The sequence below is a fragment of the Bos indicus genome, chromosome 17 (assembly GCF_029378745.1).
Source record: "Bos indicus isolate NIAB-ARS_2022 breed Sahiwal x Tharparkar chromosome 17, NIAB-ARS_B.indTharparkar_mat_pri_1.0, whole genome shotgun sequence".
NCBI lineage: Eukaryota > Metazoa > Chordata > Mammalia > Artiodactyla > Bovidae > Bos > Bos indicus.
This window is the reverse complement of record NC_091776.1, coordinates 54448816-54461443: the sequence shown is the minus strand read 5'-3', so window position 1 is coordinate 54461443 and position 12628 is coordinate 54448816. Positions and strand designations below refer to the sequence as shown.

At 39.3% G+C, this 12628-nt stretch overlaps 1 protein-coding gene across 1 annotated transcript in view; it reads left to right on the top strand.

Moving 5' to 3' along the window:
- Window positions 1-10886, top strand: part of PPTC7 (protein phosphatase targeting COQ7) — a 45274-nt gene extending 34388 nt beyond the window's left edge. The window contains exons 3-6 of the mRNA XM_019977422.2: window positions 699-897; window positions 4082-4205; window positions 5608-5737; window positions 7062-10886. Coding sequence (XP_019832981.2) covers window positions 699-897; window positions 4082-4205; window positions 5608-5737; window positions 7062-7120 — 512 coding nt within the window. The 3' untranslated portion in view covers window positions 7121-10886. The remainder of the gene's footprint in view (window positions 1-698; window positions 898-4081; window positions 4206-5607; window positions 5738-7061) is intronic.
- The last annotated feature ends 1742 nt before the right edge of the window (window positions 10887-12628 follow it).

The window sequence follows — 12628 nt, the reverse complement described above, 5'->3', positions numbered from 1 at the left end:
TGAAATTTTAGTATTTGAAAGCAATCTCACTAACTGTATTACCAACTTCAGGCTGAGAAAGGTCCTGTGAGCTGTGTGCTACAAAGGCACACAGAAGCTTCTGCTTGGAATGTTCCCTTTAAATGTTAGTAGTCTCTGTAAAGTGAACAGGTTGATTCCCCACCCATGAAACTTGGTCTTGTTACTCCATAGTGAGTCTGCAATAAAATTTTTTCATGACCTCACCAGATGGAAATCCCGTTAAAAATTGAAGTTATGTGCCCTGTCTTAAATGTTAGTGAATTTCACAGGGAAGGCTTTCTGCCAGTGACTAATGAAAAGTGTCATGGAAACGTGACATTCTCATTTTGGCATTTAAGTATTAAAACTTAATATCTCAATAACATCCTTTTGAAAATTTGGCATAGATTATAGCACTATTGAAATGAAATAATGTGGTTAAATACCAGCCATTTTTATTATTTCTTCATCAGTGGCCCACTTTGTATGTGTAGTATAAATCCCTTTTTCTCTCCCCATTGTGTTGATCATGATCAGGTTACTACTGACATGGGTATGGAGCTGTAACTAAGAAAGGACCTATTTAGGCAAAGGAGGTTCACGTTACGGTATGTTGCTCCTCAGGATGATATGATAAAAATGTGTATGCAGAGACAGTCTGGGAAGAGAAAATAAATGGACATTGTTTTTGTTTCTAGGTAGCAGTACTGCGTGCATCGTGGTGCTGGACAGAACTAGCCACCGCTTACACACAGCAAACCTGGGTGATTCAGGCTTTCTGGTTGTCAGGGGTGGGGAAGTTGTGCACCGATCAGATGAGCAGCAGCATTACTTCAACACTCCATTCCAGCTCTCAATCGCGCCCCCCGAAGCCGAGGGAGTTGTCTTGAGTGACAGGTAATCTCCCCTCTCTCACCAACAGGTTCCCTTCCATTCCCCTTAACTAGGCTGTTAGAGATGGGCATTTTCCATTCTCACGTGAGAAGAGAAGACACATTGAAGACCTTTTAGTCTGACATCGAAAGATATTCTGCTTGAACTTGATTTCCAGCCAAGTTGAATTCTGATAAACACCTAGTAATTTGACCTGACCGTGAAAATACTATTTCAAGCTTATAGAATATCAGTTTTTCATACCAAGACCACATGATACATACAGTTGTATTTTTTAAGTAGTGCTGGATAAATGAGTCATTGTTCATGTGTGCCGTGCCATATACAAGGTTTTGCATATGTTATTAGGGAAGAATTCAAATGGACATCTGCTTTATTTATCAGAATAACTTCCTGATTCTCAGAGCTGCCTATAATGTGCATCAAATGGAACTTTCAGTCCTTGCAGAACTTGTCAGGCAAAGTTAACTTGCAGGAAATGGACTTAAAGGTGGTCTTGGGAATGTTCTCTGATGGTTCTCTTAGATGTGTGCTTTTTTTTTCTTCCAACACCTTCTCAGTTCATTTTAAACTGTCAAGACCTTTCCAGGACAATCAGTACTTTTTTCAATCAACTTTTATAGTTTACCTTTTCTCAGATCAGAGTACAGAGTAATACTAAGACAGTCTCAGATTTCACTGCCTTTAACAACCTTATAGGGTTTGACACAAACATTGTTGGCAATTCATAAATGTGGTAAACTGGGTAATGAACCTGTTGTAAAAGTAGAAGCATCCTAGCAAACGCAGATTGTCTCTACTTAATAGTTCTTATTAGGCCAAACCTTAGGTCCAGACGAAGGTAAAATGATGATTACTGCCATCTTTAACTAGAATGAGCATATTATATAAGTGCTCCATATTACCCATCGAAAGTCTATTGCTGACTCCTACAGAGAGGGAAGCATTTTTTTTTTTACTTTCAGAGTAAGGCAGATTACCATAATAGGAAGAAAATTTGATTATAGGCCCTTCTTCAGTTGGCTGTAGTAGCACGTCGATATTAGTCACATTGGAGTGAGGCAAACTCAGAACCCCAAGACCTTGGTAAATGTCAAGTTAAGCTAACAGTTTTTGGAGAAACAGTGTTTTCAATTTTCCTTTATTTGATCCTTGTTGTTTTGGCTTCCCAGTGCTAGAGCGGCCCTGCGGTACCTCACACACTATCTTTGGGACAGTTTGGTCAGGGCAGCACTTGGCCTGTCCTGCCAGTGAGGTGGAGGTTGCTTCCCCTGGAGCCCAGAGACAGTTTGCTAGCATGTGATTGCAGCTCGTGTTTCAGTGCAGTCAAAAGTTTCCAGCAGCACAGTATGTTCAATCAAAATGGGCAAAACTGCAGCTGGCGGAACACCAAGCTCATGGGTGGGAGTGTTGGGAGAAGAGGACGAACTGTCCAATGGCAGCGAGTCTCTCACAGGCAGCATAGCAAAAGACACTCCTGGGGAAAGAAAAACCTCAGCATAAAATAGAGCTTCAGTGCCAACCTGGTCATTAATCTAAACTTCTAGAGTCTGATTCACTTCCAAAGACTGAGCAAATGTGAAATGTCTTGTATTGTTTCTCTCTATTCCATGGAAGAAATCAACCTGGTTTCTACCAATTTACAGTCTGTTTTAGTGTCTTTTTTTTTTTCTCTTGGCTGCTTGTTATCCTTTGTTATCAGTCTCTCTTATCTATAAAATATTATTTTAACCTTAACTTACAAATTTCCTTTAATAGCTGTTTTGACAACAGCTATTGTTGTTAAAGCAGCTATGTTATTGTATAAATGTATAAGTGAAAGCTAGTTTGTTCCTTGTCAGAAGCCCATTACAGAACTTTCAGGTGTGGTGCTGCTTTTCTCAGTCAACAGAAGACAAACTAGAAATTTTCTTAGTGTAAATCCCCAGCAGCCATGGGTAGGCTGTTTGTTTTTATGTTTTCCCTTTACAAATTTTATAATACATCACTTAAACAATTTAGTTTTTTTTTTTTGGTGAGGCTTAAGGTGCTTTGGTTCTGGCCCCTGCCTTCTGGGTCAGTGTATGAATTTTTTCCTGGCTCTTGTTCCCTAATTACACATTAAGGCAGATTATCAGATACCTCACCTTTCCCTCACCTTGGAGGCCTGGAAGTGGCAGAGCTGGCCTTTCAAAATGGCTGAGAACCAGTCTCCAAGGGGGCCATGAACTCTTTGAATATATTATCTTCTCTTTTTCTCCCCACCTGGGCTTCTGTTTTCTTCATGTAAGTCTCCCCTCTATCTTTTTAAAAAAGTTTTACACAGATGTAATGAAAAATCTACCACCTGTCCTCAGAGGCAGCCCGTTACGTTTCTTTGAATCCTACCGGATTTATTCTCTCCATAGAGAAGCGCCTGTATATATAGATCTTTCTTTCTCACACACACACTACCTTGTTCTTTTCATTAACAATATTGAGTCTTTACCCAAATTGGAGGGTTAGTTACTGTGATTCTTCATTCATTAACTATTTCTTGAAGATGTATTGTGTGCCAGGAACCCTTATACATAAGTAACCTGTGCTTGATGGGAACTTTGTAAGCCCTGAGAGAGACAGTCTTTACTCTGCCAGAGTAAGGGTGATTTATTAATATTGATTTGGTGTTACAAATAATACACCAGTAATTACTAGTATTATAGAAAGAAATACCATTGTAGATATTTCACATGAATTAATTCTTATAGGACTTGCATGGGCTCCTCCACAGTGCTCATTTATTCCACTAGAACACAGCCTCCAAATTTAAGCCTGCAGGGAAACTGATGAGTGGAAAGTGAGTAAGGGAGGATGGAATTTGGCACTAAAGAATCAGGAAACAAAGACTCATTTCCACTAGGATTCTAGAGGCATTTTAGTGTCTGACTCAGAAAAGAACCCTTCTGCCTTTTAAAGCACATGTGACTAATCATCAAACTCAGTTTTACTTGATAGTTTTTGTTAAGCTTTTGAAAGATTTATATCAGAGTTTTCAGTTAATTTTTTTCAAGGTTAGGGATTTCAGAATAGTGGTTTTTATTATTGACTGCTACTATAAATTAGTTTTCCTTAAAGCCTTGTTATATTCTAGCATCGTCCCCATTGGAAACTTTTAACAGTATCTCTAAAGGGCTCTGCTAACTTTGCCCCCACCCTGTCCTTGTTACAGCCCAGACGCTGCTGATAGCACATCTTTTGATGTCCAGTTAGGGGACATTATCCTGACAGCGACAGATGGACTCTTTGACAACATGCCTGACTATATGATCCTTCAGGAGCTAAAAAAGTTAAAGGTAATTAACTCAAAGGTGGGCCTTTAGAAACAGTGACCGTCCCTGGGCAGCCGAGGTTTTTTTATTAATTCAGTTGCATAAGCTCTTTTTGTAGTTTTGGAAAGGACTACTTTGTGAATTTAGGAAAATGAAAATGGTTCTGATCTTGTTCTAAACAATTGTAGACAGAAATATTCACAGTTGGAAAACCTGAGGAAAAAAGAGGCTTCTCATCCAAGCCTCTCTTTAGTAGGGTGATAAAGGTAGGAAAAACTCCAATGAGAGATTTCTTGTTTGTGTTTTTAATTGTATTTTAATGGTATTTAATGGTGTTGGTTGCTGGTTATCTTTTTCATTTTTCAGTCTCGTAACAAACCCAGCAGGTGTTGAGGCTGGGAAAGATAGGAAATCATCATACCAGAGCCAGCCAAGGGTAGCAGGCAGCTAGGGCCTTGATGTGATCTGAGCTGTCACCAGTAACGAAACAGGTCAGACTTGGCCCATACAGTGAGTGGAAGGAAGTGAAAGCCAGTCTGCATGTTCTGCTGGCTTTGTGAAGTACTGACTTGGGGGGATTGATCTTTTCTCATGTTTTTACTACTAACCAGTATGACCTTGAGTTTTCTAAACTTTCTTAGCAGTGTTTTTCTCACCTGTAAAATAGGGGTGGGATGGTTCAAAGACCCTGTTTTGTAGGGCCGTGGTGAGGATGAACCAAGACCATGCACTAGAAATCCTTAACACCATGCTTTGTCTGTGGAGCTTAGGAAAGGCCAGGTGCTGACACTTGCTGGCACTGTGCCACGTATGTAACAGAAGGAGAGGCAGAAATCACACATTCCCTGACCTTACGGGGCTTACATTCTAGTGGAGGAAGACAGAGAATACAGAGAAAGAAAGAATAGAAATAGTGTTGTTGCTAAATAAAAAGAAAAATAAAGCATGGAGAAGAAATAGAGAATAGAGAGGGCTTTTCAGTGGGGCATCTGGCAGCATTTACTTGGAGAGCAAGCACACTAAGCTTGGCCAGGCGTGCGTTCCCAAGCAGGGAGAATTTCGAGGTCATCCTAAAATGCTATCAAAATCCGCCCCTTCAATCCCATCCCATTTTAGCAAGAATGCCTTAAGAATTTCAAGGGGGGCGGGGGAGATACGAAAATCCAAACTTCAGGACCCAAGGCCATCCTCACAAAGAACTTTCTCATTGATGTCCTATGCAGGCAGCACTGGTGATCTTGTTCATTTTAGTCGAGGTATTATGTTCCACTGTCTTCTCTAACTGGAATAAAACTTAAATGATGGAAACTATGATTAGATAAATATTACTGTCTTAAAAAGTGATGTTTGCAAGTGATGTTTACTTACGTGTAGAAATCATGTGAGGCATTTTGGTAAAAATATCTCCCTCATATTTTTGTATTAGAATTCAAATTATGAGAGTATACAACAGACAGCAAGAAGCATTGCTGAGCAAGCTCATGAGCTGGCCTATGACCCAAATTATATGTCACCTTTTGCACAGTTTGCATGTGACAACGGATTGAATGTGAGAGGTAAGCATTCTTTGGGACCTTCGTAAGGACTAATTGGGGACTTAGGGGATGGGAGCATTCTGGGCTGTGTGTGAGGCCGGCTGCTGCACTGGGGTGAGACTGCTCAGGGGTCCTCCCCCAGCTGTGAGCCGGTGACTCTGAACAAGGTCAGCAGGCCCGATCACTGGAGGACAGCAAGTGCATGTGTTCCCTACAGAGGTGCCCTTCAGAACTGCACTTCATTGGCTGCAGGGGCAGGTGGAACCTGAAGCCCTTTATCGCCGCCAATGCTCTGCTTGGACCCGAGCCCAGAAAACCTCCGAGTTCTGCCTGGAGGGCCTGGACATTGCTAATGGTTTAAACATTCTGCCCTTCACAAGTCTGACATTTCACTTCTCCCTTCCTCTGGCTTTGTGGGACTCATTCACAGTATTTGCCTACCAAATTGCTATAGCGAGTTTTTTGTTTTTTATTAATTTTTATTAATTGTAATTAATTGCTTTACAGTGTTGTGTTAGTTTCTGTCGTACAGGAAAGTGAATCAGCCATATGTCCCCTTTTTTGGATTTCCTTCCTATTTAGGTCACCACAGAGCGCTGAGTAGAGTTCCCCTGTGCTGTGCAGTAGGTTCTCATTAGTTATCTGTTTTATGCATAGCAGTGTGTATATGTCAGTCCTAGTCTCCCAATTCATCCCACCTGCCTCTATAGGATGTTTTGAAAAGGGAAGACTCTCCTTGCCTAGAGTCTTCCTACCTACTGAGCAATGTGTAACTTTGGGAGCGGGCCAATAGCTCAGCTTTGAGCTTGGATAACATGTTGGTGCAATCATATTAGCACTTGTAGAGTTGGTCAGTTTCTTGCAGGTATAATATTAGGACACGTAAAGCATTTCTTAGCTGTCTGGGAAATATTAAATAGGAAAAAAGCACATGCCATAGCTGTTTGCCAGATTAGACTACAAGACTATCAACTAGTTTCAAAACATTGGATCTGTTTGTCCAAATTAGGATTACAGGGGGTGGAACATAGAACTTTCCTGTCAGGCAGAATCAATCTTAGTAACATTTTGTCTTTATTGTGATTGCTATACAGAGCATGTGGTGGTGGCCATTTTAACAAAGCTCCTATTGTAAAGGAGCAGAGAGGATTTTTTTTTAAAGGTTCAATTAAATTAGATGTAATTTCTTGGTGTGTTTTAACTATTTTATCGATTTTTCCCCCTTTTTTTCTACTAGAGTATATTGACAAACCTATTTTTTTCCTAGTACTTACTTATTTAGGCTTATATTTTTTCTTGATTTTTCCTTTTAGAATGTATGAATACATTTTCATTTTCATTGTAGGTGGAAAGCCAGATGACATCACCGTCCTTCTCTCAATAGTGGCTGAGTATACAGACTGACTCGCCTAGGTGTCGGCTCCCGCCTCCCCTTCATCATCCCAGATTCTGCCCTGCCGTGTGTGCTGATCCTGCTGGCAGGACCACGTCTCTTTGCCACTGATCTCAATGGCCAGTGATGTAAACCTTTTTTGCCTGTCTCTTTGAGATCCTTGTTGAGAACCACTACTGTCATTCTACTGCTCATATCTGCCAGCAACATTTGAAGAAAATCAAGATCTGAAGATTGGCCTTCACATTGTCCTTTCCATGATGGGATGGATGTTTTCAAAGCCAAAATGACTATTACTTTTTGAAAACGGTTGAAGTATTGAAAATGAGTAATATTGGTAAAGTGAATTCAAAATTACAGTGTGTAAAAGGGATTTTAAAAGTCTGACACAAATTGTATGTTATGATACATCTACTAGAAACATACTCATCAAACGATGCGTTACACGTGTACTATACAGTCTGTGTTATGATCGAGTGTGGCTTTATGTTTTCATTATAAACTCCTATTTTTCAGGGGCTTATAATTTTGCTCTAAAACATTGCTCTGGATTATAAAATCTTGATCCTGGGAGCTTTTTTTTTTTTTTTGCAGGTTGGAAAGAAATTCAGTTTAGTTCTATGGATGCAAATGTTTCATGGTTTTTAAAAGATGCTTAATTGTGCTCCTGTGATGAAAGTTTCAGCATTTTAGTGCATATCACAGGCTGGTGGCTTATCTGCAGGAGGGGTTGGGGAGACTCCTTACCAGAATTTTTTAATGGAATATTATTCAAGGTTATAAAATTCCTCAAGGCCTAGGTATTTAATGTTGCAGCTGAAATTCCTCCCAGCTGTCTGGTATGATTCCCCCATGTGAGAGCTCTAGGCCCACAGGCCTGAAGGGTTGAGAATGGACAGCTCTAACTTTGAATTTTGTTGGCCTATCAGGTCATGCTACCCCTCGTGTCTTAGACCTCTTGTTAGTAGCCTTGCTTTCTGTAGAGCATGTACCAAATCCAGGGAGTCCATGTGAAAGCACCATGGGAGTGGCACAAGAGTCCACGAGGAAGATGTCTAGTGATGACCTGACATTTGCATTTGCCCTCCACAGAAATTTAGGGGTTTCCAAATCAAGCTTAATGTTTACAGTTTCCAAATAGCCATCTTGCAGTGTATAGTTTTCCTATAAAATTACCCCATGTTCAGTTTTTCCATTATCTGCAAGCTCAAAGTTATTTTTAAGGTTTGTGTACAAGTCGACTGCTGTAAAGATATATATTTTGGGGTCAGTTTTTTCCTTCATTAACTTGGTGGTAGAAAAATATATATACTTAGAAATCCTTAAATTAAAGCCATGTTTTATATATAAGTCAGGTAACATTGGTGTATAGATAAGAATGCAATTAAACCTGATGAGAATCTACTTGAGGAGAACATAGAAAGTGTCTTTCTCTAAAGGAGATACTTACTCCCTGGTTTATTGCATTAAAACTTATGTTTGAGGTTACCTCAACTTGTTTTAAAAAGATTTTGTTTTGTGAATTTGTACTGTATATTTGAGTAACTGTCAAGCTTGTTTTATTTAAAATTGTTTAACATGTACCATGTACATGTCATTACTATATTTCAATGCATCATGCTTGTAACAGGCATTTCATTTATAATAAGAATGAGTTATTCATTTGTAAGCCGTTCAGTAATTTATCTACTATTCCTAAATTGGCATAATGTTTAGATACCTATTTTGAATCACCTTTAATTACTTGTCAGAATGCCTTAACTACCCTAACTTGACAAAACACAATTTGGTAAAGGAGATCGGGGGGGTGGGGTAGGGAGTGGAGAGAGACTGTTCAAATAATGAGAACCCATCGTGCTGTGATAATACACAGACGAGTGAGTGGCAAGTGGCAGGGTATTTATTTTGCACAAACTATTTGCAGTCTTTCTGTATTTAAAAAGTGAGGAAAGTTGCATCCAGAAAGGTTTTGTTGGAAGGAATACATTTACACTTGGACTGACAACTTCAGTTGTTGTTCAGAAGTTGACAACTTCTTTTGTTGGGTTTTTAATTATTTCTGGTCAGAGGCATGGAGCCTTATGATCCAGGTATATTTTGTATTAATTTTCCATTGCATACATTTAATTCCTGGTAAGAGCAGTGCTGGTCAAGTCACTGGCTTTTCTCTGCACTCATCTAAACTCATCAAACACTGTCTTCATAAAGGTAGATTGATGGTATTTTACACAACTCATTTAATCAACTTAGTATTTTTTGAGAAATGATCGTTAGAAATTGACGACGTGTTTCAGTGATGTTGAAAACAGTGGGACAAGAATTGAGTTTCACAGGGGAATTGACTTTGGACCTGGCCTGTAGATTAGGGACGCAAAATATTTTCTGTTTTTCCCCCCTGCCCTTTTTGTGTTATGCACTTAATTTTATGACTTTGGGGGTCTATTGGAGTGCTGTTTAACAACTCTCCTACTCTCAATGGTCAGAGGCTGTGTAGGTACCCATACTGGAATTTTCCAGGCCACAGGACCCAAGTCTGTGGGGTGTGCCTGACATGTACCACTTGGTGGGTCTAATTCTAAACTTGATGTGTTAATTGTACTTTAAATCAAGCAGTATAAACACACACATTTGCCTCGTGTAGTGGACTTTTATAACAAAAGAGAATTTGGATTTCTAATTTACAAATGGCAAATTATTTATCCCTCTCTGGATGCACCAAAGACCAGTAAAGTTTATAGCTTTTCCATCTATATTTATAAAGCAATACTGTATTATAAAAGTCAATATTTTTATCACATGCTTGAAATTTTTATTTTGTTCTGTTTTAAAGTGTGCACTCTAAACATATCAGAACCTTATTTCTTCCTGTGAACTTAGGCTGCCTGCGCACAAAAAAAAAAAAAAAAAATTACCAAATGGATATGCAGTAGAGTCCATAGACTCTTAAAACTGAAAGAAGAAATGAGGTTGGGAGAACAAGTTCTTTGTCCTGAATTACTGTACTGGCTTGACATGGTTGATGGGTACTAAATCACAAAAGAATCCATTCCAGTTGTGCATGTCTGAGGGTTGGGCTGTGACTAGATTTAGAAAATAGACTTCAAGCTTTGCATGGTGGGCAGGTATCTTACCCCATCAGTTGCATTTGTTCTGGGTAGAACAGTGGCCTTCAGTACCACCTTCAGTACCACCAACGTACCACATCAAGTAACAAGGCAGGAATTGTGGGAATTCACTGAGTCAGTTTTGAGCATTTTGGAGATTGTAAACAAGATTGGCTAGAACTGTAAATGTTTGTACTTTTGATTAAGTTCATGGTTCCTTGTCACCTTATACCAGCTATCTTTGGTAGAAGCTACAGCATCCAATTTTCCTGGAAACTATCACATTTGTGCATTTAACAAATTTTGCAATAGCAAAAAACCCAAAATCTGCTTATAAAACAACATTTGGAACAGAAAACATTTGGATTCCACTTGTTAAAAAAAAAATTATTTGCAAAATTGGTCTTCTTAGTTAAAAATCAGCAGTTGTCCATGTCAAAATTTTAACTGTAAGCAGGTAGTTTATGGCAAAGATGGCTAAACAATGAAGCAAGTTTGAATTTGTGTATGCTAATAAGCTGCTTTTTTCTGTTGAGACTATCATTATTTGTCTTATTACCCAAGAGGCAATGACCTGAATTGGATGTCTGAAGTATAACTTATGCAGGAATAGTTGTGTAAATACATTTAAATAAACTGTAAAAATATTTAATAAATATAGTATTTATACTAATCTGTGTACTCCATTTAATTTGAGTAGTAACAAGACACTGTCCTTGACATTGAGTTTGTTGGTCTCTATCAAGTCCTCATTTCTAAGCGTCTCAGTCTAGCAGTGACTCCATACTTTGTGGCTATCATTTCTGTCTTTCACTAGTTTATCGCTAAAGCTCTTTTTCACCAGCTGATTTACTACATCAGTTTCAGTTCAGTCACTCAATCATGTCCGACTCTTTGTGACCCCATGAACTGCAGCACGCCAGGCCTCCCTGTCCGTCACCAACTCTCGGAGTTCACTCAGACTCATGTCCATCGAGTCAGTGATGCCATCCAGCCATTTCATCCTCTGTCGTCCCCTTCTTCTCCTGCCCCCAATCCCTCCCAGCATCAGAGTCTTTTCCAGTCTTTTCGCATGAGGTGGCCAAAGTACTGGAGTTTCAGCTTCAGCATCATTCCTTCCAAAGAAATCCCAGGGCTGATCTCCTTCTGAATGGACTGGTTGGGTGTCCTTGCAGTCCAAGGGACTCTCAAGAGGCTTCTCCAACACCACAGTTCAAAAGCATCAATTCTTTGGTGCTCAGCTTTCTTCACAGTCCAAGTCTCATCCATACATGACCACTGGAAAAACCATAGCCTTGACTAGATGGACCTTTGTTGGCAAAGTAATGTCTCTGCTTTTGAATATGCTATCTAGGTTAGTCATAACTTTCCTTCCAAGGAGTAAGCGTCTTTTAATTTCATGGCTGTAGCTGTTCTCCCAGCTGGGGAAATTTTAGCATCTTTTAAATGATATGTGAGGTCACACACAAATCTGGTGTCATTTAAATTTAGCATTCTGTATCCAAATTCTAAAATCCAAACTATATACAACTTGACAGTGTAACTATCTTACAGACCAGTGCTGAATCTAGGTGATCACTGATGATGGTGCCTTCACAGGCTAAACCACCCTGGCCCATTTCAGTGAGTGAATCAGAAACTTCATCCTCAGTGAGGAGACATACACTTATTCTTGGATATAATATCCTCTGGGTAGTCATATGCATTTGTTAGGAATATGTGTAATTCATTGCTAATCATCAGTGTAAACAAAAGATACATAAATCTTTAGCCTACAGTGTGGAATTATGTGGGCATTGCTGATTTCCACAAAAAGCTTGGTGAAAGCCCATTTTCATTCACTGAGGAACATTTCGGGATGAACTTGAGTTTTTATTAGGTTATTGTGGGTAGTTCTGACTCATCACCAAGCTAGACCCATTCTGGTTTTAGTCAGAACTCTGTTCACAGTTCTAAAGTTTACTAATCCACTCAGCCACCTTTGTTTAGTTAATCCTCACAAAATCTAAAGCACAATTGCTTGCCAGTTAATATTTCCTTGTGATTTGATGGTTTCACAGACTTAACAATAAGGTGTTACAGAAGTCGTTTGTCAGGTTATAACTGACTAGAAACAGGTTTAGGGGAGGGAGAGGCATGCATCATAAGATGTTACATAACAATGTTATTGTGTCAGATTGTTTAGCTTGTGCAGGTAAGAAGCTAATTCTTAAAGAGGCAAAGAACAGAGACATTAATCTTCCCCCTCATTCCACTCCAGACCCAGGCTCTCTTGGCAGTGGAGGCTGCTGTTCTATGTCAGCTAATACAGAAATAATTTTTTGGCATCCCTTCCATTCTTTGCTGCATCACACTGCAAAATTTTTAAGTCACATTATTTAACTTAAATTCTTAATATAAGCAATGGAGAAAAAG